Source organism: Neltuma alba, unplaced genomic scaffold (genome assembly GCF_004799145.2).
Source record: "Neltuma alba isolate B1F8T4 unplaced genomic scaffold, ASM479914v2 tig00002347_pilon, whole genome shotgun sequence".
Classification (NCBI taxonomy): Eukaryota; Viridiplantae; Streptophyta; class Magnoliopsida; order Fabales; family Fabaceae; genus Neltuma; species Neltuma alba.
In genome coordinates, this window is record NW_021632826.1 from 1 (window position 1) to 27960 (window position 27960).

The 27960-nt window shown below is 35.5% G+C and overlaps 4 protein-coding genes across 5 annotated transcripts; 1 reads left to right on the top strand and 3 right to left on the bottom strand.

Annotated features, from left to right (window-relative positions):
- Window positions 1-118: 118 nt before the first annotated feature.
- Window positions 119-20352, bottom strand: LOC114722361 (putative pentatricopeptide repeat-containing protein At3g08820). Its single transcript, XM_028908381.1, is given in 4 exon segments — window positions 119-337; window positions 339-553; window positions 556-2835; window positions 20341-20352. Coding segments are annotated over 3 exon segments (2064 nt in total). The 5' UTR covers window positions 2300-2835; window positions 20341-20352; the 3' UTR covers window positions 119-232.
- LOC114722349 (protein SCAR2-like) lies at window positions 4603-13304 on the bottom strand. Of its 2 annotated transcripts, XM_028908371.1 has the most exons (10): window positions 12989-13303; window positions 11491-11654; window positions 11199-11322; window positions 10985-11111; window positions 10274-10332; window positions 8360-10158; window positions 5760-8182; window positions 5594-5680; window positions 5392-5496; window positions 4603-5294 (listed from the first exon to the last, which is right to left on the bottom strand). In XM_028908371.1, exons 1-10 carry the CDS (start codon window positions 13141-13143, stop codon window positions 5238-5240), a joined length of 5100 nt encoding a protein of 1699 aa, XP_028764204.1. In that variant the 5' UTR covers window positions 13144-13303; the 3' UTR covers window positions 4603-5237. The 2 variants fall into 2 exon arrangements, with proteins under 2 accessions (XP_028764204.1, XP_028764195.1); XM_028908362.1 differs by having other exon boundaries at window positions 5760-10158; window positions 12989-13304.
- A 4083-nt stretch (window positions 20353-24435) lies between the features above and the next one.
- Window positions 24436-27537, top strand: LOC114722391 (uncharacterized). Its single transcript, XM_028908424.1, has 2 exons — window positions 24436-25130; window positions 27498-27537. Exon 1 carries the CDS (start codon window positions 24475-24477, stop codon window positions 25063-25065), a length of 591 nt encoding a protein of 196 aa, XP_028764257.1. The 5' UTR covers window positions 24436-24474; the 3' UTR covers window positions 25066-25130; window positions 27498-27537.
- Window positions 26368-27622, bottom strand: LOC114722372 (uncharacterized). Its single transcript, XM_028908391.1, has 2 exons — window positions 26894-27622; window positions 26368-26716 (listed from the first exon to the last, which is right to left on the bottom strand). The coding sequence occupies exons 1-2, from the start codon at window positions 27598-27600 to the stop codon at window positions 26599-26601; spliced, it is 825 nt and encodes a 274-aa protein (XP_028764224.1). The 5' UTR covers window positions 27601-27622; the 3' UTR covers window positions 26368-26598.
- Window positions 27623-27960: the final 338 nt, after the last annotated feature.

Sequence of the window (27960 nt, forward strand, 5' to 3'; positions counted from 1 at the left end):
AGAGGGCCGCAAGCCATCTCCTCCCATGAGTACATACCACATACTACATAACAATAATCATGCAGAAACATGCGGTGAACATTAATTATCAACAATATATATTGCCAAAATAAGCATATGTGGAACTTCAGAGAACATGGTGTTCCATTCGAAGTCATCAACACAATCGAGAGGAGTTCTGTAGTTACAGCGTGGTAGACAGTGGGTTTAGAATTCAGATCACAGCAAAACTTTACCAATAATCCCCGCATGAACACGATCCATCAACAAAACAATGAAATCTGTTATTATCCCGAATGATTATCTCTCTCCCAGTAATTTTTGAAGTGAGTTTAATAGGCCTCATGACAATCGCCACAAATACGGAGATTTTTAACAACTCGAATCACATCTTTGTCATGGGTACTGATTAGAGCAAATGCAATAGCTAACTTCTCACTATGCCAGCCAAGTAGGTGTTCTTTCTCCTCTTCCTCTATGTCAAAGAGAACAAACTCTGTGGTTGGATTATAACCAGCTTCTCTTAGGTCTTTTGATAAACTTTGAAGCTTCTATATATCTCCTTGGTCAAAGGATGGGATGTGTCCCCTACCAGGAATTCATGGACGACCCCGTTAACTTCAACCCAACTACACCCGCGTACTTTTTGCATCCCTTTCTGATTCATAATTGATCTAATTTTTTCTGCTTCCTCCCAACTGCGATTTGCCGAATATATATTTGATAAGAGAACATAATGCCCTGAATTCCAAGGTTCTAAGTCAATAAGCTGCTTCAGCACATGCTCTGCCAATTGGGTATCCCTATGTAACCTGCATCCCCCCAACAGTGCCCCCCAAACAATAGCGTTAGGCTTCATTGGCATACTATTTATCAATTTGTGAGCTTCATGTAATAAACCAGCCCGGGCTAGAAGATCCACCATGCAGCCATAGTGCTCGATGGATGGAGTTAAAGAATAAACATCGCTCATGCTCTTAAAATACTGACGACCATCTTGGACCAGACCAGCATGAGTACACCCACAAAGTAGGCCTACAAAAGTGTTCTCGTCAGGTTGAATTCTGATTTTTCCCATCTCGCCAAATACTCCAAATGCCGCTTTAACATTTCCATTCATTGCTAATCCTAAAATAACAGCGTTATAGACCACAGAATCTTTTACCTTCATCAGTTTAAAAATATTCCATGCCCGCACCATGCTTCCACATTTTGCATACATATCAATCAAGGCAGTCCCTAAGACAGGATTAGAAAGAAACTCGTTAGCATCTACCAAATCCTTGGCCCAATTTCCATACTCTAGTGCTCCTAATTTCGCACAAGCAGAGAGGACTCCCACCATTGCATAGCAATCAGGTTTCAGATTTTCTCTCTGCATTTGGAAAAACATGTCAAGTGCTTCTTTGGGCAGTCCATTTGAAGCATAACCCTGAATCATAGCACTCCAACAAACGATATCCTTCTCATGAATTCCATCAAATATACGGCGTGCTTTTTCCATGCTTCCACATTTTGCGTACATATCAACCAAAGAGGTGGCAACGAAGACATTCCTATGCATGCCACACTCAGTTATGTATCTATCTATCCACTCGCCGCTATTTAAATCCCCCAGTCGACTGCAAGCATGCAAAACTCGAACAAGAGTAAAACTGTCAGGTCTCAGACCCATCTCCAGCAACCCCCGAAACAAATCAATAGCTTCTTCAAAATGTCCAGACCCTATATACCCACAAATGATGGCGGTCCAAGAAACAACATTTTTATTAGGGATATCATCAAACACCTTTTGGGCATCTACGAGGTGGCCGCATTTCGCATATAAACAAACAAGACTAGTCTTAACAAAAACGTCATCATCAAAACCTGCTTTCACCACAAGGGAATGAAGCTTAACACCCAACTGGAAATTCGAAAGTCTAGCACACGCCTTCAAAACAAAAGGGAAAGTAAAGTAATCAGGCATAATCCCTGATTTCTGCATCGATCCATAGAGCTCAATAGCATCAAGGAAACAATCATTGGAAACCATCCCACGAATCATTGTATTCCACAGATAGATGTTTGGGTGCTTCGTTTGTTCAAAAACAAGTTTGGTATACTCTGTGTTTCTGAAGTCTAAGCAACAGCGTAAGATCATGTTGACAAGGTAATTATCTTCATTTAGGTGAAGGCGGAGAATTTGGGCATGGACATGTTTGAGGTTTTTGAAAGAGTTGAAGCCTTGAAGAAGGCATCTCTTGAGCTCCAATGCCTTAGAAAATGTAGGTGAAGCCGGGTTGCTGATGAAGGACATGGCTTATGTCCTGCCAATTTTCGATCCTGAAGAAAAAAACTCCTCCAATGTCAATTCGCTGAACAAGAATTTGTGGGCTCAGCTGGATGACTTTACTCAGATCCGTTTCCTTGATGCCAACTTCCTCAACTAAATATCTTACTGATGGTTCTAAAGAATTTTCAGCACGAAAAGAAAACAGGGAGGGAGCAGCGACAATGATTTGTCCTACTCTGGAATTTGGCATTCCCAAACCCATAAAAAATGCAACATGAGTTTTTAAATTGTTCTCCATACTCAAGAATTTGTGGCTGTCTCGAAATGATTATTATTACATCTCCATGTTTGACACTAACACTCATTACGTATTCTAACCTTTCCTGTGCAGAACATACATTAATTTGAAGTGAGGACATGTGCCTTTCATATATTTGGATAAAGTGCGACTCCTTCATTCCAGATGTCCTTAAGTAGCCAAAAAGTGGAATCCATTCCTTATCCAAATTTATCTCTTCAGACAATCAAGGATATCTGTTTTCCTTTAAATTTCTACCAACCTGCAATTAAACAAAGAATATGGGGCTCATCAGCTTCAGTTGTACATTAAATGGAATTTTTCACTTACAGCTTATCACATCTCTGTACACCTTTACACAGCCATTTGGTTCAAAGGACCACTTTCTCACTTTTTAACATTTTATGGCTTTCAAATGATCTCATATCCCAACCTTTTTCCTGCTTCCTACATTTTACTGCAAAGAGTCGCATGCAGGATACGCAGCATTTAATTTTCACTTGAAAATAATAATAAAATTCATACAAAGCATACCTTTCATTTTCTGTGAGTTAAATTTCTTGTCATTAAAATCAAAGTCAGCAGGCTCCGCAAGTTCTTCCTGAATACATTCCAAAATGAAAGCACCCGTGGTTACAACAATGCCAAATCTAATGAACTGTTAAAAATAAAGTTACAAGCATACTATTGGTAGACAGAGACAGCATAAGGACCAAGGTCCATAGCTTCACCATAACGAATAAGGAAAAACAAAATATAATGAATAGGCAGGGCAAAAGAACTTGTTCAAATCTTCCTTTAATAATAAGATGGCAAAAGAATTCACATAGTAAGTTCATATACGGTGACTAACTAAATAGAACTGTCCACGGTTTAGAGCAGTGTTGTTACTTGATAAATTTACAAAGAAGAAAACTGAAAGAAGCAGAATCAATTTGGGGCAACAAGTGATTACAGAGTTAAAACCAGTAAGCAACTGAGAAAGAGGAACCTGCTTGCCGACGAGAGACTGACAGAGACAAAGAGACGATGGAGAGATGAGAGACTCAAAGAGTGAGGCGAGCCGCCCAGTCGCTGCCGATGGAGAGATAGACAGACGAAGAGACTGCGGCTGATGGGGCTAAACTTTTTGTTTTTTGGGCTTAAGCTGCTGCCAAGCTAAATGAAGAAAATTTCACAATCTTTTTCTTCTTTTTTATTTTTTTCCCCCAAACATTCATGATTAGAAAGATGTTCTAGTTTTTTTTTTTGGTTAAGGTAAAAATTTATTTCGAAGTTAACACTAGACACGTAAAATTTTTTTTGGATACAAATTAAAATAATAAATTTCTTATTTCTTATCATTAAAAATACTTACGATTAACATTACTATTTTAACCATCAAGCTATAGAAGACAATTTTACTATAATTTTAAACTTTTAAAATAAATTTGTACCCAATAAAAACTTTTAGGTACCTAATACTCTTAAATGAAACAAATTTGCACCTTAACTTTTTCTTTTTTAATACAAGATGTTCTACTTTTGATGCGGAGAAAGACAAGTTTAGTGAGATTTGGGTAAAGTTTCGTGAACTAAAAAATTCATGTTACAAGAGATGTGGTTATATCGCTATTTTAAAATGTTAAAAAAATACTTATTGAATTTTTAAAAGATAAATGGGTTATATTAACTATTGTCATAATGATTTTGACTACTCTTATAATGATTTTAAGAAATCAAAGTCACCTATTTATCATTTTAAAATTGAACATGTATTTTTTTTTTATCATTTTCCCCGGTAACATTTACATTTAGATTAATTTATGTTAAAAAATTACACGGTTGTCCCCGAAAAGGATCACATGAAATTAGCTTCAAATAGTAATTAATAAGATCATACATCTACAATGAACAGTTCAACACATTATGAATTGTTATGTACGTGCGTGCGTCAGATCTGACATAGATATATTGACACAATTACATCTCTTAAAAAAATAATATTACATCAATTAAAAATTATATGGGCAAATCGCTACAATAAAAATTAAGGCAGGAACTTTAATGAAACATGGAAGCTAAAACTGTAATCAAACATTTATCTTCTGAGGCCAAGTTTAGTTTACAATTACCTTGCTACGTATACAACAGAATAGTTGCCACCGAGAGCAATCAGGAAGCATACGCACTACTGACAACTGTACATGAACATGATTTTACTATATATATTACGGTACTGAGGAAAGTTACAAATGATTATGAAGTGCATGATAAATGGGGCAAAAGGCACATTACAGCATTGCAAAATTGGAAATATATGGGACTAAAAAAATTATGCTACCCACGACACAAATATTCACATGCTTACATGAAAAATATATCGAGAGACTGGCGCAGCGCTTGCACGCCGAACCTGACTCTGCACTTTATGGTGAAGTCATTTTCACCCCTGGAAACTGGATCTGGATCAGTCCTAAACCGCAAGCTTGCACTAATGTTCATACATCCTTGTGTCAAGAGGGAGGGGCCGCTTATCATGTATGAACATAGATCAAGATAAAGAATCTCGTATACTCGGGAGGTTTCCTACTTATTACAGGTGAGGATTTGACGTCTGGTGAATCAAGGCAACAATCATGGTGGCAAGACATTCATCAGATGCGAACACCTTCCTTTGTAAGTTCAAGAATCACCCCAACTATCGTCATCATCATCTTCATCATCACTTCCAGCCAAAGCCTATTTTAATCATTAATGTATCAGTAAACTTGAGGAGAACAGAGCCGGCGACAGAAAAAATAAGGAAGAGATACTGATCACAATAAAGCAGAGAGACCTGGCGAATTGCATTTGCTCTCTCCAAAATGGCAGCAACTTTCAAGTTCGTTTTTGGACCTTGAACGTTGGGCCGGGTTGCCACAGCAGGCTTCAAATTGAAAGACTGAGGGAACCAAAAAAGTTATTTAAGTATCATACTGCTCCGAATACAGGGTCAGAAACAAAATCCCAGAAAGGAGAAAAAAGTAGCCAGCTATAACCTTTGTCCTTATCTGTTCTAACAGTGAATCTCTTTCATCTATCTTGGATGCTGTCTCAGGACTAGACCGTTGAGTAACCTTCCTCAGCTGCAGTGGCTCAAAGAAAACGTGTTATGCTAGAATTAAGACCTTTGTAAATATATATTCTGAAAAACCAGGTCATTACCTTGCTCTTGTCATGAGCAGCAACAGCATCAATTAGAGGATTCCGTGGACGGGGAAGCTTATTTTTTGATATTCCATTCGGCTTTTCACCCTCAGTCTCTATTGATGTTGTAGCAGGTATATCCAATGATGATGCCATCTCGCCCTCTAAAGGAGGCAGACTGTGATTGTGTTGCACAACTTCCACGCTTGGCAGCATGGGTGTAACAGAAGGATCTTCTTGTTCCCCTTCCAGATTGCTCACAGAATGCGTAGGTTCTTTAGCTTCTGAAGTAGTCTCTTCTATTAGCTGGCTTGGGGGTTGGGCCAGCTTTTCCTGAGAAGAAACAGGATCGTGTCCCAATGATGATGCCATCTCGCCCTCTGAAGGAGGCAGACTATGATTGTGTTGCACCATTTCCATGCTTGGTGGTGGCATGGGTGTAACAGAAGGATCTTCGTGTTGCCCTTCCAGGTTGCTGACAGAATGCGTAGGTTCTTTAGCTTCCGAAGTAGTCTCTTCTATCAGCTGACTTGGTGGTTGGGCCAGTTTCTCCCAAGAAGAGGCAGGATTGTGTCCAGAAAAGGCACATTCAACAGGTGGTATCGGTGGGTGCAGGTTTGAATATTGTACCATTTCTCTCTCTGATGCAAGAACAAAACCATGTGAAGGCTTGACAGTAGAAACCATGGGAAGTGTTAAGAATGGGTTCTGCATTTGGCTTCTCTCAAGAACTAGGTAATTATATTGACCATTTGCTTCATTAACCATAAAAGGAAATTGCAATGGAACAGCAACAGGATGCCCTGAAACACCCACTGAAAATCCAGAAGGATATGGGATCTTATCACCTTCCACAGCAATGACTGGTAAAGATGTATCCTGATACTGTAAGGTCTCTCTCTCTGAAGATATCAAACCAAATTGACCTTTGTCATCAGTTTTAATTGCCTGGATTGGTTGGAACGAGGCCTGACTAACTTCTGCAACTTCTTCCTTCGAAGCATGTTGAACCTTGCCCCTTCTCCATTGCATAGGTGGTAGAGGGGGCATAGGTGGCATCTCCCCGAGATTGATGTCAGATCCTGGTAGAATGGGATCCGGAAGAGGTTTCAATGAATCCATAACATGTTTTGCAACATTTAACCCCGGGCCATCTGGCTGTGATAAGGAATTGGACAGTGATGGTTGATCTCGATGAATTTCATCAGCAGATTCAGCAGCAAGAGATTTCCTTTCTTGCCCCAGTTGACAAGATACATGCATACGCTCAGATTGAAATTTCTCTGAGCCAGAATTTTCAACTCTGAGAGGAGAATCTGCTCCTTGTTGACCAGCTCCCGATTGTAAGAACTGCGCTGGAGTTTCCATTACCAGCTGGTCTTTGGATGACAATGGCAAAGCACTATTCTGGCAAGATGAAGATTCCAATTCTTGAGTGGCTGGCTCTGAAAACTCTGGCACCATCGATAAATCATTGGCAGAAGAAATATGATGGTGTTTTACATGAAGAGGTGCATCTTGAACACTATTAGATGTTTCTGAATCAGAAAGATCATGAGATTCTGCTCTGTTCAGATTTAAACCAATGTCAGCTGAAGCAACTTCTGTTTGACTCACAACCTTCTCCACCTCCAATTCCGTCAAAGATTCTCTAGCAACTTCCTCGTTAGATATTTCATTTACAAGTGGACCACTAAAACTTGAAGGAGATTCTTCCAAATTTGTAGGATCTCTCAATGAAGAAGATATAATATCAGAAGAAATTATATATGAAGACGATTCCAGCTGATTTTTCGTACTCTCTGCATTCATGTCTCTGAAAATTTCACTTGATTCAGCTTCATTGGATTCCATTTTTAACTGACAAGAATCTGAAGAAACTGGGAAAGTTTCCAGTAAATTGTCAGCTTGATCTTCTGATTGAACTTTCTCAGTGTAAACATTATACGCATCACCATTCCCCATCCCTCCAAAACCAGGAGAAGATGGTTGTTTAAGATGGCCATCATCTTCAACTGCATCCACACTGCAGGTGGATTCACTTTTATCATTGTCATTATCCATCCTCGATGTCTCTTCAGAATTTGATAGCCGATCAGAGTACAAAACTTCTACTCCTGCTGAATCTGGTTCATCTATAGGATGTTCATGAGTAAAATAGGAGAACTGCTCCCTTGCCAAGCTACTTGACGGTGGAGTCTCCACTGCAGGGGATGAATCTTGACAGTCAAGTTTGCTAGCTATAATACAACTCTCATCTTTTGAATCTAAGACCTCGGCACCATCAACTGGTAATGCAGCACCTGAATACAGGTCTACTTCCATAGATGGAGAATGCCCCTGAGGTGAATTGACCCCTTCACCAGCCAAACTTTCATCATAGTTTTCCTTTGAAAGTCCATCCTGCAAGATTTCGATCTTAGAATGATTGCTGCATTCATCTGCAGGAGCCAAATTTAGGTCATTAGAAGTGTGTTGTGAAGCATCAGAATGGACATACAGTTCACCATTGTCCAAGTTCAAAGAATATTCTTTGAAAGAATCCCCAGGGCAAGTGTCATTCTTGGTTATAGAGAAAGCATTAGATGTTGCTGAAATAGATTCAACTTGACAATTACTTTGTTCATCATCTTCAAGTTCAACAGGCTCAGATGGTGTTTCAACTAACTGCGTCTCTGTAGGCATGACTGGTGTTAGTTCCAAGTCGTTTGAAATCGGCAATGAAGCATCACAAGGGGCATAAGGATCACTTTCATCCAAATTGTTCAAAGGACATTCTTCAGAAGAAGACACAGGGCCAGCACCATTCTTTGTTGTGGAGAGAGCATCAGGTACAGCAGCTATACACTCAACATGACACTTCCTTTCCTCATCATCTGCTAAACTTGAATGAATTTCAACAAGGTCAGATGGTCTTTCAACTGATTGTGCTTCAGGGGAATTGATAACTGGTGCCAATTCCAAATCAACTGAGCTCTGTATTGAATCACCGGCCTGAACACAAGGATCACCATCGTCTAAGTTGCTTGACGGATATTTTTCAGAAGACACAGGAGGAGCATCATCCGTCACTGTGGAGACAGCATTAGGCACAACAACAACATTAGGTTCAACCAGACACTTACTGTCTGTATCAGCTAAAGTCGAATGAAGCTCAACTGTGTCAGATGTTTGAATAATTTGACTCTCTGTGGGTTGGATCACTGATGAGTTGACTCCAATATCTGAAACTAGATGTGCTGAATGCATCGAAGGTGAATCAGTGGCGGTCCATCCAGAATCAGAAATCTCTTCTTCCTGAAACTCTGCATCATCATGCTTGACAAACTTGTTACAATCTGGCTTTTGAGACTCAACGCTTTGGGGAAGATGATCAGAACGTGTATTTTCAATCTCATGTTCACAATATTTAGTAGATGAGAGTGATAAACGTTCTGATTTAATATCTTCAACCGTGACATTGAAAGGTTCAGGATGAGAAAAGCAGGATGTATCTTTTTGGTTCAAGACAATTTTTTCTGATGCAGATGAGTTTCCAACAGATTGAGAATCTGAAAACTGAGCATGCATAATCATATGTTCTTCACCTGTATCTCTTTTGAATGAACTATTTTCCTCCATTGTGGAGGACGTTCCAATTGATTGAAAATCGGACAACCGAGCTTGGAGTTCATTATGTTCATCGCTTCTATCTTGTTTGAATGAACTACTTTCCTCTGACATGGAGGAGTCCCCAAATGATTGAGAATTTGAAAGATGAGCTCGTAGTTGATGTTCTTTGCCATCAGAATCTATTAACCTTCGACCATTCAAGAAGCCATTCTTAGGTCTATACTCATTGTCTGTTTCCATCTCCGAATCCATCGTAGTTAGAGCATCCACATAATTGTCGACCTCACTTGCGGCATCATCAGAATGGTAACAATCTAAGCAGGCTTCTAATTTCTTTTGTCCATCATCTGTCAGTTCTGTTTCATCAGGTGTCTCCTTATAATTATAAGACAATTCATCTGTCACATTATCAAGCATTTGTTCATGCACCTTCACAAGACCTCCATTGGTCTCCATCTTTGTTTCTGAGAACGGTTTTAGTTCTGAATCTGGTTCATTAGAATATGAAAGTGTGTTTTCATTTCCTAATGACCTTTTCACAGGACTAACCATGCTAATTTCAAGTACTTTAATCCTTGCTTCACTAGTATCTTGTGACACTGATTTTATAGGCATTGGAGCTATTGAAGTTTCTCTAACCATCTTATAACCTGGTGAAGCAGATTCCAGAAATTTCTCCATGTAACTTTTCCCATTTTCTGCATCAACTCCAGATCTATTCAAATGTCTTCTCTTCAACTTGACAAGACGTGCAGGATTACTATAAGCATTTTCAACACGCTCCTCAAGAAGCAATTGATGCAATCTGCAACGACAAAAATCAAATCGTGTCACCACTCAAATATTTAAAAATGTTTTGCAATTGAAAACCTGATTAATAAATTAATACACCAAAATGAGTTTCTTTGGAGCTCACTCACTTTGCATGTGTTGGGACAACTTCAGGGGTTTCACCATTCCTCAATCGTGCTGCTTTTTTCTGCCAGAAATAAAAGAAATAATCAGATCTTGCAAGTTGTGAACATTCAGCATTCCATTCGTAGAATTGTTTCAAGCACAATTTACAAGGAAAAGGAACGCATGCATGAACAATGAAAGTTGAAAAAGTAGAGCCACAATCTAATATTTTAGACACTTATATGTGAATAGATCAAAGACACCGCATGAGCACAGACCACATTATTCATAACATTCCACTATGTTTACAAATGGTGTAGCAAGAGTGATCACCCAAAAAAAAAAACAAATGGTGTAGCAAGAGCGCTGATACCAAGACTCAAGGCAAAGACAAGTAGTTCTCTCAAAGAATTCTCAAAATCATCCACTCACTCTCCGGTTTTCAACAATACCAGTCAGAGTAGTTGGAAGCTTAAGTTATGTTCACACTGTTATAACCAGAAATAGCAGAATCAACTACCTTCTATGACAGCCCTACAGAACTAATTCCAAGTTCTTTTGGTCTTACTTGTTTCTTACTAAGATCAATACCACAGTATGAAGCCAGCTAGGATTACTGTATTAAGAAAAACCGAAGGTACAGCCACCAACTAAAGCAATATGTCACAAAAATAATGTCATTAAAAGGTAATTGCCATTGGCGCATAAAAAGGGAAGACATGGCAATTTAATACCTTCACTCTACGGCTCCTCTTTTCCCTGTGAATTTCAGCAGTTGTAGTTTTAGAGGAAGCTGACTCTTTAAAGAATGATGGGTCAGTATAACGCTTCAAGCAACCACCAGCACCAGCCACATCGAATCTATTGGAAGGCAAAAAAGAACAATTCAAATACTTATTACATAAATATTAATTTAAAACAGCTTCTTAGACAATCAGATCTCCATACTTGTCCAGGAGGAACAATCTTGGAGGGCCACGACAGTCTTCATATGAATCCATTACAAATCGAGGTAAGTCTTCTCGGGTAATAAGATTCTGTTCAGAACGAAGATTAGGATGCCAATCAATCCCTGCAATCCAATAACCAATGGCTTTAAAAACTTGCCAAGGGACTATAGCACCTAAGGGTTACAAGTATGACATAAAAACTCTAAAAATTTGACAAGAATAACATTTTTCATATTATTTTGATAAGAACATCATAAACCAAAAGACTACGAAATAGTAAGTTATATTACCTGCATTAGAGAAAAAAGATGAATGATGAGTCTGGGACAAAAATGCCTTTTCAAGCGAAGGAACTTCAGCCTCCAGCTGCTGAACCCGAACCATAAGACCATGGCCTCTTGCAGCAGTGGCCATTACTTCTTCATGCAAGTCATGAAAGACCTCCGCTGCAAACCTAAACAAAATACATAGTTAAGTACATAGAACTTAAACAGCACCAGGCTGGCAAGCTGAGGATTGACGAGTATAAGATTGAGCCATAGCACTTCCTTTTATACCCGCCAACCAAATATAATGTTACCGAGTTATAAAATGGCCCATGACATTGCAATTTGTGCTTCTATGTGTATGCCTTCTTTTTCTGAAGACTTCATTATCAGAAGCAAACAATAACTTGTAATGCCACTCAGCATATCACAAAAAGATGATGATGAAGACATTCAAAAGAATGCTTACAGAATACGAAGAGTTTGAAAGCACTTGCTAAGTAGAACTCAGTGTCTCATTAGACCAATCTAGTCTGAGCATGTACCATAAAGTAAGGACTCTGCATCTTATTTGAAATATTCAACCCAAAGCACCCAGTTTGCCAGGTCACAGGTTTCTCAGCTTCAGTGACTTTGGAGTAAATCAACACTAAGAGTGTCGAGGAAGGGATTCAACCAAAACAGAAACAGAAGATAATACCATCCACAAAACATTACCGGAACACTTAATTAGCTAGTAATCAATTTATTTTTAACAACTTCTTTTCTCTCTTTAATTTTCTTTTCTTTTCTTTTTTCCCCCTTTTTGTCTCAAACACTTGGCTTTCAAATTAAGCATGTCTGGACAAATTTTACCAAGAATTTTGTTGGTTTTAGAATTTTAGTCTAGGCTTATTGAATAAAATCCATACTAGTCCAGCCTTTAGAAGATTAACTTGCAGAAACTTTCCGTGGCCACACACAACATATTCTAAACCCCAGAATTTGAACTAGCCCGTCAATGTAAAAAAAGAAAAAGATTCTGCAACTTACGAGGAATTGAAGGACATGAGATTGTGCAGGAAGGCGATTATCAAGAAAAAGGAGAATAGTATTCAAAGAGTCATAAGATGAAACAAGTTCAAATAGATTGAAAAATCCAATCGTCGGACAGAGTATTGAGGAAGACTAATCTCTCCACGCACCACAAGCACCAAACGAAAAAGCCATTTTCCTCCAATTCCGAAATGAACCCAACCGGTCATCGATCTAACAATCAAACAAAATAAAAAAAGGAGCACACAAACGAATTCTCACCAAATTAAAGCTCTCTCCAGTAAGTCAAATGAGGGTCAGTATAAAGTTAAACACACAGATTGTATCAAAGTAGATAGTTTTTCAAACCAACACCAATTCAAATAAATGTAATCACGAAAAGTGCAAGAGCAGCCAGTTTAATTCCAGAGCTGAGGCGCGGCCGAAATCACAAAAGGAAGAAAGTGTGTGCGCGCGCGTGTGAGAGAGAGAAAGAGAGAGAGCTCACTGAGCAAGGTCGCCGAGCTGGCGCAAGACGCCGACGAGGCCAGCCATGGCGACGCCTTCCAAGAGAGCTTCTGGATCATCTTTATCGGCAGCTCGGTAGAGCTCCGGATCCGCTAAGCTGTACTCATTCCTTATCTGATACCTAGCCAGCGGCATTCTTGCAATTCAGCAACAGAAAACCCTAATTTGTGAGATTACTTGGCTCTGTCGTTGGATCTTCCGGCCAGTCGGTTGCTTGGTTCCACCATGGGAGAGAGAGAGTTTGGAGGAAATGGGAATGAATGAAGAAGGGAGGTGCTGCAGTGAGAAACGAGAAGCAGTGCGAAGTTATATTTTTTGATATTTAAGCTGGTTAAAAAAATTAAAATAAAATAGGTGATTCTGTTTGTGAATTTCCGTGGGGAAAGTGGGCGCGCATCCTGGCGCTCAGATACGTATTGGATCGTGTTCATACATATTACACGTACCGCTGCTTTCGTATAACCGCAATCCTCATAAAATGTAATTATTACTATGGAGGTGGTTCTCTTCCATTGATGTCATCCATCCCATGAAATTTGTTGGCAAAACAAAAACCCCCTATGAATTTATTATTAATTTTATATTTTAAGATTCTCGAAATATTCATGGAATACAATTAATTTTAGAATTAATCCATATATATTAAATTATTATTTACCTTGTTTATTTATATAATTGACGATGATGAGGTCATAATTTTTCCGCTTTTCAGTAAATAATTTACTCGCAATAAAAATTAGATGTATGTAAATATTTGAAATCAGCTCGGGATTAATAGTTTATAACAAGTTCATGTCATTGAATTTAGTCAAAAACAACTTATTATTATCAAGCGGGTGAGATATTTTATTGGGCAATTGTGCAATATTTTTCCAACAGTTAATTGTGCAATTTATTATAATCAGCACACCCTATAGATGCTAGTAATTAGCCATCTTGTTTCCTTTTGGTTTGTTAAAAATTGAAAAATAGCATGTGTTCTCAATATGTGGTAGTATATAATAAATACATCTTCTCATTGGCGTCTTCTGTTTGCCATGTTTCTCGATTCATCATAGCTTCATACACCCAAGCCATATGCGATCAGATTACCGTTAGTAATTCGGAAGTTAACCACGTACTAATAAGATAATGCATGTGGACACATACATAATCACATCACGGAGTCACATGCCTATCTGAGGAAAAATATTCTTATTATTATCATTATTATTATATTGTATAATATGACTTTGACCAAAAGGGAATCAATTACTACCTCGGGTCTTAACCCTGTTTGACTTTTATTTTGGTCATAAATATAAGACCTAAATTCACTTTATCTCTTATATTTACTTAATTTTTTTTCAAAATAACCCTTCTAATAATTATAGTTTTAGTCAATACACTTGATTAGTAAGAATATTTTAGGAAAGATAACACATATTTAGAACAAATAACTAACTCAACTTATTTCCTTAATCTTCTCAAATTAGTCAACTGGCTCTTAGGACCGGAGGTAGTATTATACTACTACAAAGGTTTTTGAAGGATAAAATAAAAGAGAACAGTAAACAGTTTTAATTGGATATTATCTGGGGACAATATAGAGAAGGCGACGAACTATTTGGTGTGGACGGTGTATGTTGTTTGAAAGAGCTGTCGAGTAATGGACAGATGAACCGTGAAGAGCTTAAGGGAAATAATTCTGGGAGGCTGGGGCCCAACGGATTAATTGTGAGCCTATTAATTGTTCTAATCATCTTATTGCCAAGGTCCCCACAAATGGTCACATGCTCATATCAATCTCTTTAATTAAACCACAGTTGCCTCTTTTTCCCAGTTTGCTCCAAAATAAAACCATGTCAATGCACTTTATTTGGGGGTGTGCTTTTTTGTGTAAGGTGATTTGATGGTGAACTGAGTTGAGAAGGAGACGGAACTTTTGGGAAACCTCAGAGAAGGAAAGGGGAAGCTTCAGTTATGGTAGGTATGGCAATCTTAGCTCCGCTAGATATAAAGGCGGCCGCATGTGAAATCCACAACACCTCTTCTTTTCTTTATTTTCACTATAATTATTGAAAAACTTTTAATAAAAACTTAAACCCATGTTACGTCCCATCCTTTTCAATCCCCACCATCATTTGACTTTTCTATCTTCAATTCCTTTTTAACCCATTTATATATTCCTATCCCTCCTTTCCACTTTCCTCCCCATGCTGTACAATATCACAAGCCAATATTCTGTCCCCAGTATTTTCATTTCAACTGGTTTGTTTCCAGGATTAACTTTTGACAAGACAGAAACGTTATGCTGGAAACAGCTACACACACAGCAGAGTGTTTAATTGAAAAATCTGATGCTTTCTTGTGTGTTCTAGCAATTTAAAGTTGTCTTGTTTAAAATTATTTATTCTACTCCTCCGGTCCTTAATATAAGACTCATTTAACTAATTTGATTAGATTAAGGAAGTTAGGTAAGTTAGTTAATTATAAGAAATGTGACACGTTTTTCATAAAATATCACAATCATCTTTCTTAATACCCCTTCTTTCTCTTCTACTTGATTATAGTTGAGAGAGTATCCATAGGGGTAATTTAGAGAAAACTGATAAATATGAGAAATGGGTCTTATATTTAGGATCAAAACCAACTCAAGAATTGGGTCTTATATTAAGGACCGGAGGAGTATCAATTTGCTACATAATTGAGAGGGTTAGTGGATGATTTAATGCGTAACGTTTGGATTTTAATTTGTTCAAGACAGCAATTAGTTGCTTTTATTTTTCAAGTCTTTTTGTGCCTTCTACTTCAAGCATTTCACTTAAAATCAGAAACAATGTCTACACTTTGTTCACAAGTTGACAAAATATACAACATTACTTTATGCAAGTTATAAACAGCCCTTTCCTTTTGGCTTGTTTTTAATATTTTCTTATAGTTTTAAAATATACATGCTTGCAGATTGGCCAATATGATCCAAGGGAAAAGTTCATCATATGCTTGCAAGTATGACTAACTATTAAAGCCATCGAGAATAATAAATTATTATTAACCCGCTATAAATAATACTCTTCCGGTCCTTAATATAGAACCCAATTGGTGAGTTGGTTTTGATCCTAAATATAAGACCCATTTCTCATATTTATCAATTTTCTCTAAATTACCCTTATGGATACTCTACCAACCATAATCAAGTAGAAGATAAAGATGAGGTATTAAGAAATATGATTATGGTACTTTAGGAAAAATGTGTCATATTTCTTATAATTAACTAACTTATCTAACTTTCTTAATCTAATCAAATTAGTTAAATGAATCTTATATTAAAAACCGGAGGAGTAATTATTTTCATAGCTTGAACAGGGACTTGAGTGACGTCTGAGCAAATTAAAGACTTGAACTGAGAAGGAGAAGACTTTCTTAGTTCTTGTGAAGTGGCCGGGGCGTTAGTTGGCTTCGTCTTCGGGATCGATTTTCGTGCTTATGGTCAATTTTTTCAAAACAAACAAACTATAACCCTTTTTCTAAAATACGTTTAAAATATTACACGATGTTTTTTCATATTTACACCTGTCAATAAAAATTGTAAGAAATTTTTTTGTATTAAAATAGAGCTATAATTATAAATTTATATTACTTATATATTATATAACTCACATATATATTAATGACGTATCTTATCAATATTTAAGATGTTTGAAATTTGAAGTAAGAATTTTAATTATTGGACAGCCTCTATTTTAAACAAAAATAAATGTTGTTCACTACCAAAAAAAACATATGATTAGCGATAGAATAGTAATGGATTAACGACGGAATCATATTAGCTGTGTTGAAAGTCTATCTAGAAGAGCCTACACGTATTCTTATATTTAGAAAAATGAATGAAGATATGATTCAAACAAGTATTTTTGCTAAGACGATAAGAGTTTTACCATGTGTGATATAGTAGTAGAGAATATTTGGATTATTAATGTATAACTTTAATCTTCTCTAACTCATTTATTATTTTTCTTTCAGCACCTATTAAATGTGATCTTTTGTGACACAAATGATTAAAAAGGAGGAATAGTTTAGAAAATCATCACATATTCTTGTTATAAATAATTTACTTTGCATTGGTATAAATTAGTTATAAGCTTTTTTTGGGAATAGTATTATTTATGCCCACAAAAGATTCCGTTGGATTGTAACCTTTTGGAATACTCAATCCAAATAGTGATCAGGCTTGAGGAATAAGTTAAGAGTAACATAATCACGGGGCGGAAGAAAAAATTTGTCGCATTTGTACAAGAGAACATGTATTTAATTAAAACGGAAGCATCAAGAAAAATAATTCCGATGAATGGGGTCCACCTGCACCCCACTTGGCTTCGGATCCTCCTACTTTGGCATCAGAATATATTTCTCAAACGTTATTATATATTTACACATGATACTTTATCATATGCTATTTCGATATGCCATAACTAAGCATATTAACGGAAAAAAGTAACAAGTGCTAGTTAACAATGTGATATCTGAGTATAACTTTCCACATTTCTCCCTGTGAGAATAAATGAAATCTTAAAAATGGATTTTTATTAATTGCCTATAATAACTTGATAATAATTTACTATGTCTCCCTATGGATTTTATTATATATATTTTGATACATTGTTCCTTGCTTGTTACCATTTGTTTTATGTATGCTTTTTATAATAATAAAAAAGAGGCTTTACAAGTTTTCGTTGCTATATTAGAAAGCCTCATATGCTGAAAAGATTTACCTCTATTGTTGGATTGTTGTGGAAAAAAATTCACACACACACACACGCCACCAGTTAGCTCAAAATTATCTTTTAATTCAAAGTCTTCAAATAATTATGATGTGCCTGTATATCTTTTCTTTGATTAATCCATTTCTATCTTATGCGGTACCTTTTTCGTTATTTATTCACATTTATTTCAATAAATCTTCCATTGAAGTGTAATCTTTTCACCTATATACCTCCTTGGCTCTCTCCCTTATTCAATTTTCCTAAAAGTAATTTTTTTATTTTCATTCTTATTACTTAGACTTGATCCCAACAATTATAATTATTAAGACTTCTACATAATGCTAGCTAGGGCTTCTTTTAGGTTTTAATATTGGATTGTTTATATTTTCTGCGTACCACAAGAAAATGATGTAAACTTGACTTTAAAGTTTGGAAAAGCTTTCTAGGGAAAGACTTGGTATTTAAACTTGGCAACAAACAATGGGGCATGGTAGTGCTCTGTTTAAAGTTAAGTGTGTCATAAAAATTAGTGGAATTAGTTATAGTGCTATATATCTATATCTATATATATATATATATATATATATGCGCCAAACGAACATATCTTTTGGTTGGTGGCCTTCTGTTTGGTTTTTTTACCTGCCGATGCACTGTGTTTGGGGGCTTTTGGGCCTACTTAATTCAAACTTCAACCACTTCGAACTGTTTTATACATGTAGCTCCATAGCCATGATCAAACCCCATTGACCTGTAAATAGTAAAATAATGACAATGATATGATGATGATGATGTGCATATTAATTGAGAAATATTACCTCCGGTTCTAATTATAATAGCCAGTTGACTAATTTGAAGAGATTAAGAAAGTAAGTTGAGTTAGTTATTTGTCCTAAATAGATATTGTCTTTCGTAAAATATCATTGCTAATCAAGTATATTGACTAAAACTATCATTGTTAGAATGACTACTTTGACAAAAAATATATAAATATGAGAGACAAAGTGGATTGAAACCTTATATTTAGGACCAAAATAAGAGTCAAACAGGGTCTTATATTAAGGAGATGAGGTAGTATAATGGAGAATTTAAAGGTGTAATGATAAATATGGACACGTGATGTATTTGGGGTGATTGGCTTCAGTAATAAGCTACTTAAGTTGGTGAATGGTATTGAACAGGAAGAAATATGAATGTGAAACTAATTAAAGTGCTGGACACGTGTGTCGTGAATTTAAGCTGGGAAGCGAATGATATGAAGGGGAAGTGGGAAGGGGATATATAATAAGAGAGGAGGAAGGTGGAAGTGCTTTTTGGAGGTTGAAGTAATGAAATCGGAGAGCAAGATATGAGCTAATGATTTGGACAAAGTTATATGGATACTTTTAACCATATCTAACTTGTTACCAATTAACTTCAACAACATCATGATTCCTCCCCACTTCCCACGGTATGATGTAATGGCTCGGAAAACATGGGAGCATCATCGTGAATTGAAGGTTAGGAGCATATATACTGTCAAGTGAGAGGGAGTATATGAGGAGGAAGTGCTTTTTGAATGTTACCATTGTTTGAATTTCCAAGAGCAAGAAAATTAAGTACAAGCTAGTTAATGAATTCGATTGAAGTTATGTATAAATACTTTTTTTTTTGGCATCTTTGTTGTAATTGTAACTATGATCGTCAACAATGAGAAACAGATTGATTGGTTTGCTGGTGACAATGGGAGAGCATCAAAGGGTGAGTAGTCAATTCATTTATTTGAGTTCAGTATCTAGAATAAGGTTTATTTTTATTATTCAATTTTATTTTTCAATTAAATAATATATTAAAATAATCTAACCATATTTTAAAAAGTATATTAAAAATTTATCATGATAAGTAGGGTAAAAGCTTTCGAGATTCAAAAAATAAGAAAATAATAAATTTTGATGTAAATATATTATTTCATAAAAAAAAGAGTAAAAAAGAAAAAAATCTGAAATAATATAAAACATACTACCTCCAATCCTCAATATAAGAACTAATTTGATATTTAATTTGATTACAAATATAAGATCCAACCCACTGTGTCCTCATATTTATCTATTTTTTTCAAAATAATCTTTACAATAGTTGCATATGTTAAATGTTTTATCAAATAGTAGTTTTAGTTAATACACATGATTAAGAAGGGTATTTTAGACAAGACAGTATATATTTATTACAAATAACTAGCTTAACTTATTTACTTGATCTACTTAAATTAATGAACCAATTCTTATATTTAATGTAGTGTTTATCTATATATGATTAGTTTTCCTCCTCTTCCATTTTGAACGGGACAAGAATAGTTCAAATATTTTTTTCCTTCTTTCCTCCCTCCAATATGAAGAGTAGTCATTAGGGAGAATTACAATGAGGTTCTAAGAGAAGAAAGGAATTACAAAACAAGTTTCAAAGGTTGTTATTTTTCACTGTAAAACTTGTTATTACAAGCTGCTCAGACTGTTATTAGGACTTTTTAATAATTATTTCTCTTATTTGAGACTTAATTGTAATTCTTTCGAGTCGTTATAAGCATCTTATCTTCTGTCCCCTTGCTTTCATGAACCTTCTATTTCCTCCTCCTTATTGGACCAAACAAATGAAACAATAGCAGGAGGAGGAACCAAGCACACCCACTCGTCAATTTGTGCTGCCAAAGGATTAACAACAAAAGTGCTCGTAGCACGACCTGTTAAAATTTAGAATATGTATTGATGTTTTTCAAAGTAATACTCCTCCTATCCTTAATATAAAACTCATTCAACTAATTTGATTAGATTAAGAAAATTAGATAAATTAGTTAATTATAATAAAAGTGACACATTTTTTTTTAAATATCATAATCATCTTTCTTAATACTCCATCTCCCTCTTCTACTTAATTATGGTTGAGGGAGTATCTATAGGAATAATTCAGAGAAAATTGATAAATATGAGAAATAAGTCTGATATTTAAGATTAAAACTAACTTAAAAATTGAATATTATGTTAAGAACCGGAGGAGTATTAAAAAACAGCTTAATTACAAGGTCAATGGGTGGTCACAACTCTGTGGTCCTTGCTGGGCAATGCCATTTATGGAAAGCATTTGCTGGGGTGCAGCGCACAGAAGAGCATATATAAACAAGGGAAAACCTACCCTATTGGGTTTGTTGGTTGACAGAGGAAATACGGAATAGTAGAATCTTGGGTTTGTTGGTTGCAGCTGAATTACCGGCTGACAAACCAGCAGCGACACGCCCAGCTAGTTTTTTTTTTTTTTAATATCTTATGAAAGAATTAAAATAATTTTGCAATCACAAGTCATAAGCTAAAAAATCTTCAGAGAATACTCAGAGTGATTTATTAAATAACAAAGAAAAACAAATTATTCACATAACTGCTTAACTTTTATGACAATGACTGATAATTCATATGTATTCTTATACTTGATATATATATTTCTTGTTATATTAGGAGAACTTAGACACTAAACTTTAGAAGTTTTAACCTTGCACAGTCTGACATCTGCAATGTGAAGTATCATCCTTTTTTTTAATTAATAAAGAGATAATTTTAAATTATTTATCGAAATATATTTTCATAAATTGATAAAATACATATTTTATTTCTATTTAATCTGTTAACGAGACGCTACACAAACTCACAAATATATATATATATAGTATTGTCGTCTACATATGGTCTATATATACAGTCCGCTTTTTTCATTTTTACGGGATAACTTCTTTTTTTTTTTTTTTTGGGGATCTTGTTTGTTGCTGGAACTTGGTGCTTGGAATATGTGAGAATGGGGGTTTTCTTTCTGGGCCGTTGTGAGAAACCCCGTCCAGATTCCCATACGTGCCATTGGGCCCAATCACACCACCTTTTCTCCGCCTCGTCCTCCTCTACCTGAAAGGCTGAAAGTACTAATAGCACCTCTCTTTCTTAATATAATATTTAATTAATTAATCTAAGTAAATTAAAAAATTATTAAATTAGTTATTTGTAATAGATATGTGTTGTCTTTTCTAAATTATTCTTGCTAATTAAGTATATTAGTTAAAACTACTATTATTACGATGACAACCTTAAAAAAATGAATAAATATAAAAGACAAAATGAATTGAAACCTTATATTTATAATCAAAATAAAAATTAAATAAGTTCTTATATTAAGAAATAGAGGTAATATTTGACAAGTCAATAATCGTCCATACCTTTCATTTTTTTGCTAATCCCTCCTCTCCATACTTGTAATCATAGGCTGGAACGCATTATTGATATCATAACTCCAATATGATGTTGTCTGGTTGATTCCTTTCGTTATTGGTTTTTGAAGAATAATTTCCCTTTGCTTTCTCAATTCAAAGCGAAAATCCATTTTTATTTTATTTTATAAAAGATGACTTATTTAATATTATTTTATTACTTCTCATTAGCTTATTGAAGCATAGGATGAAATTTTTTTATTTATAAAGTTATTTTTATTTTATACCCTTTCTAAGGACACAATGATTTAACATGACCTTTCTCGTGCAAACCACTGCTTTTGTGGTTCAGACTTCAGAATATGCCCTGAAATTCTGCGATCCTGTCGTTCATGCACTGTTCTTCTGAACCTGAATGAGATTTCCCTCCTTTTTCTTCTTTTTACGCACTTAATCTATTCATTCCTTTAACCGCTTCAGCATTTTTTTGGCCATGCGCAATAAGCCGGTGCATTGCACATAACAAGTGATTTGCGGCTCTAAAATTGCTCTATGTGGAATTCCAACATACAGGTCATTTGGCCAGCACGTGCTTGAGAATCTCTCCAAATCAAAAGTTATTGTCCTGCGCGTAGACATGGTACAAATTGTTGTTTATTCTTCTGTATTGAACCCAATTTGTGGGTATACATTTTAACTTTTGGTTTTTTATTCGGTTCAAAGTCAAGTTATTTATACCGGTTTAATTTATAATAAGACTCACAAAACATTTTGTGGCCCGTCTCCAAAGATTTAAGGTTTTGACTTTTGACTGCATATCACGCCTTCTCAACACCGACGGATTAATTACGCATGACTTGAAATAATTTTTTATGGAATATAAATATAAAAGGAAAGTGCGCACAGGTCAGATGGCTTTTAATGCAGAGCATCAGCAAGAGAGAAAAGAGAGAGAATGAGAGATAGCCAAAAAAAAACCTCAATGACTGTGATAAATAAGTTGAGACACCTTCTATTAATAGGTCAGGATAATAATATTTCAATTCACAATTATTAATTAATGTTTGGTTTTTCTTCAATCAAACAAGTGCTTAATGCTCGCTTAAGGGATGTTTGAAAGCCTCAAAAAATACCTTTTTAAAAAAATATTTTCACGCAAATCAAGATACAATTTTTTTTATATATTTATTTTGTATACCATAAAATTAATTTTAAAATTATGTGTTGGTTTTGATCCAAACAATTTCTAAATATTCCCTCACCAATCAATTATTAGGCCTGACTGGTGATTGATTTTGTTTGATCAAAGAGACTTTTCTCTCTTGGATCAAATAATCCAATCCATCAAGAATGGAAATTTTTATAGGAGTTTCATATGTTCAATATCATTCAATTCGGTTTACTAAGACCCAGAATTTTGGAGTTTGTAATTTGTCATAAGTTTCAAACAACGTACTGACGTAGTAAGCTGACAAGAAGTTATTTTGAATAAACACATCCGAACGGTTCAAATTGTCTCAAGTAACTGGTATCTATAATTCCATAAGAACACCTCATTTATTAATTTAATAACACATACTATATTCTGTCCTAATTATAAGATATTATTTATAATATAAATAATATCTTATAATTAGGATCGGAAGTAGTATTTAAAAAGACTAATATAATGTAAGAATAATCATAAAGTCTTAAGAAAATAATTTAATTATTAAAAAAATCCTAATAAACATAAATTAATTATCATTTTCTGCACTAGAATTTATCATTGTCTGTAATGAACTTTAAACTATCCTTGCTTGAGATGTTATTATAATTCCTCCTAATATTATTAGGTTTCCTCTTCTGATTTTTCGTCTCTTATAATTATCGGTCGAAACCGAAATATTAAGAAAGGTTAATGCTGTGTTATTTGTATCACAATTTGGTCTTTAAATTATTAATAGTTAGAACTACATAATTTTAGCATCATCAAGTACCATTTCGCCGTTGGGTGACTAGAGATGTCGAAAGTTATTTATTTATTTATTTATTGCGAGAAATGAATAATACATGCATCATTAAGAAAACCAGAACTAAATAAACCAATCCACTGATTCGACCATAAAATTGTTTCCGAGACAATTTCGAAGCTGGGAGGATGCTATCATAATTGTTAGAGGGTCATAGAAGACAAGAAGAGTATATTAAATATGGCTTTACAGAACAATGAATGATCAACTGGGAATTAAAGGGAAAAAAGAGCCAAGGGGTACGTACAAAAAGGAAAAAGAAGCGAAGACTTTGCAGACACGCAGGTTGCTGCTTGAAAAAGCTTTGATGTGTCCAATGGATTCAACACATACGTGTCAGCATTCATATCCTTGTCTCCACTCTCTCCTATTTCCCCCCTCATTTTTTAAACCTACTCTTACCCACTCATGCCTGTTTCAAGCTTCCAGCATTATTACCTTTCCAGTTCCACTATCTTAAATCCTATTGGGATTCTGGCTCACAGTAGACAAAGCCATGGATGAAGAAGGAATGAACTCGGATGAAGCAAACCCATCAAGCAAATCCACAAGAAAGAGTTTAGATGGTAGAAGAGATTCTCAGGGGCATTTTGTCATGCAGCTTGCAGGCACTTCTAAAAGAGACATCACTGAAAATGGTAACAGTAACAGCATTAATTCCAACTATGAATATGGTTGTTCCGGTAATATGCCAATGTTCTCAGATGCGCAATATTGCTACTCCTTATTGGAGGCCATGCCTGTGCCCGGACCGGTGTGGTCTACAACAGAACCTTGTGTTTTGGCTGAAGCACAGGAATCAGCACCAGCAGAAGCACCCACTAGGGAAGGCCCTGCAGAGTTAGAATGGGGAGAGAATCAAGCTTCTTCATATTCATGGTGGATTGGATTCCTTGAAACTTTAGATGGTAATATGAGCAGTGAAAAGGTGAAATATCCATTTGTGGAGAATATTGAGATAGAAGCTTCCAAGGGGCTTGGCTGTGACTCAACTTTTGTGGATGCAACAGAGCAAAGCTGTTGCCTTGATGACTGGTTGATGATTCCAACAATGGATATGGATTTGGAAGACATGGTTGTGCCCTAGGAGGTTGGTGGGGACTTTTTTCTTGGGTGAATTTCGGATAGCTTAATGCGGCGACTTTGACTTATGTAAGATTACTGACTAAAATCTCATTCTGGCTTTTGTTAGCAGCACAGACACACAGTTGATCCTCTATGTAGTTATCCAATGGTTATTAATCTTGTGGGCACATTTCACGTTCATTCATTTCTAAATCCCTTGTGAATTTAGTTTTCGATCATGTTTTTCCTTTTCAACTTCATAGAAACAGAGAGGTCTTGGTGGAGTGAGCTATCTTTTTTAAAACCAGAAAGGAATACTAATTGCTCACTGGTATAGTACATATAGAAGTTATTTTAATGTAAGTGCCTGATAGAATTTTTTTGTATGGGTCAATATGTAAAGTAATTACTTCTCCAGTTTTTAATATAAGACTTAAATATTGAGTTGATTTTGATCTAAATATAAGAGTTATTTCTTATATTTATTAGTTTTTCCTAAATTATCTCTATAGATACTCCATCAACCATAATCAAGTAAAAGAGGGAGGGAAGATATTAAAAAAGATGATTATGGTATTTTAGGAAAACATGTCATATTTTTTTATAATTAACTAACTTACTTAACTTTCTTAATTTAATCAAATTAGTTAAATAGGTCTTATATTAAGGATTGGATGAGCTTTTTTTTTTTGCAGGGTAAGCCCCTCTTAAGTCTTAATGTAAATTGTTCCTCTGAGATGGAAATCTTCTCTGACTTCCCATTTCTTTTTTTGAAAAAATTTCAAGAAAGTAATATTTTCATTTTATGTTCATTTAGTTTCACTTGTTGAAAATGGGTTAAATTGCAAATTTGCAATTGGTTTTTGAAAAATATCATAAGTTTTTTTTAATAATTAATTGTATTTTTAATAGTGTATAGTAATTCATATTTTAACACGTGCAAGATTGTAATAGTAAACATTAAATTAAGAGTATGTAAATTATAAAATTTTAATTACAACACTTTAAATTATGAAGATTTAATTGATATAAAAGTTATGTAAAACTATAGAATCAAAAGAATTAGACCATTTCCCATTCGTTCGTCCACAAATTTTCATTCGCGAATTTTCGGGCCTAAACACTAAACAGACAAGATATTTTTATCCTCCTTCAAACTCTAATTCTTCTGCTTATGCTAAGCATTTTTTTTAAACCTTCTTTTGTGGTGTTACTACTAGTTGCATTTACATTAATCTGTACTGCTATCTCATTATAATGTGAAGGGATCTCAAAGAGGAGGAGACCCTAAACGTAAAGCATGCAATGAATGGAATAGTGAAGGAAGAATTAAACAAGAAACTGCTGCAGGAAATGCACAATAGTTTCGAATCCATTGATGACACCTCACCATATATAATTAATACACCGCAATAGATTCATCTGCACCACATTATATGTGCTTTGGGATGCGAGCTTCCACAGCACAATGGTTTGTTCCTCTAGAAACCTCCAAATCTTTTGGTCCACCATGTCAGATCTTGCACAACCTAGGACTACTCCACATTGGATAAGTCTACATTGTTCTGAACTGAGTAGCTTTGTCTTCACGAGGCAATGAAGACAGTGCAGGTTGGACAAATCCACCAGTCTCCTCATTTCTTGATGTAGATGACAATCTTTTCTCTGATAAGCTATTAACCAAGACAACAAACAAATAACACTATGAAAACTGACTCAGTAATCTGATTGGTCAGCCCCAATGAGAAAAAGGAAAACAATTACGTCTATGTAACTGAGTTAACTGAACCCCCGCCAATTTTGGTTAATTCATGTAATACAAGAATCAAGATAAAGCAATTTTGACTCACCTAATGCCATTGTTGGCCGAATTATAGTTCTGAGCCTCTTCATGCTCCTTCCCCAGAGGGCCAAAAATGGCATAAAGGCCTGCTATTGCTGGAGCAGCAATGGCAATGGAGAGGCAAATGGCAACACCAACATTAGGTCTTTCTGATCTTTTATAACCCAAGTTAAGGCCACATAAAGCATACTGAGCAAAGCAATTCACATGAAGTAACACCACCACGGCCATCATGTGGGCCCTTTCGTTAGGCTTGTAAGTTCCATTCTTGGAATATGCTTTTCTGAGGATAGAAATGTCTGTGGGTTTCCACCTACAAAGGAGAAATAGGTGGTGGAACCTCTTTGGGTGCTGGTATAGGCACATGAGAGTGAAAAGAGCGTTAAGGATTTGATTATTGACCTCAAACCACAAGTCTTTTTGGGACTTCTTGGTTAGGACTCTATCTAACATTCCTGTGATTACAAGAAACAGAATTCCTCCTGAGATTGCCACACAAATTACCCATAACACGAGGATTATGTTCATAGGGTTGTTAATCCACTCTCTGCGGATTTTTCCGATCCCATTATATTCTGACACTGGAATGGTTTCTTCTACTTTTTCTTCAGCTAGCAGTGCCTTCCGGGATGATGAAATTTGCAGAGAAATGGCCTTGAAATCATCTGGGTTTGCTGGTTCTTGCAAGGATCCTACAATGGCAGATGAAGTCATTGTCCCAGCCGACGGAATTTGAGTCTCTGCTGTTCCAAAAATGGCTTCTGCGTACCCAAGGGGATAATATCACTAGAATGGTAAGTGACATTAGAATTTCAAAGTTTGTAAAATAGTGAACAAATACGAAGGCTTCTGGGTTTAATGATTTTGTTAGTAGCTTATGTTTCAATTTGATTCTTATATATTAAAAATTTGCAATTTAGTTCCATTAAGTTGAGAAACACTTGGAACAGCGCAATTAAGAGTTTGATGACGGACACAACAAGGCAACAGCAAAATTTTAAATTTTAGACAGAAAGCGAACGATCTGTCCAAAATTTAAATATGCACATTGTCATTCTTCGTCAATTTGGATGA

What these genes read in the sequence shown, in the direction of transcription:
- LOC114722349 (XM_028908362.1), bottom strand. Translation starts at nt 13,143, where the DNA reads ATGCCGCTGGCTAGGTATCAGATAAGGAATGAGTACAGCTTAGCGGAT. An exon ending in CAGCTCGGCGACCTTGCTCA is followed by an intron (nt 11,655 to 12,988) that starts GTGAGCTCTCTC and finishes TATTTTGTTTAG; the next exon opens with GTTTGCAGCGGAGGTCTTTC. An exon ending in ATCTTTTTTCTCTAATGCAG is followed by an intron (nt 11,323 to 11,490) that starts GTAATATAACTT and finishes ATTGGATTGCAG; the next exon opens with GGATTGATTGGCATCCTAAT.
- LOC114722391 (XM_028908424.1), top strand. Translation starts at nt 24,475, where the DNA reads ATGGATGAAGAAGGAATGAACTCGGATGAAGCAAACCCATCAAGCAAA.
- LOC114722372 (XM_028908391.1), bottom strand. Translation starts at nt 27,600, where the DNA reads ATGACTTCATCTGCCATTGTAGGATCCTTGCAAGAACCAGCAAACCCA. An exon ending in TCGGCCAACAATGGCATTAG is followed by an intron (nt 26,717 to 26,893) that starts GTGAGTCAAAAT and finishes CTTGGTTAATAG; the next exon opens with CTTATCAGAGAAAAGATTGT.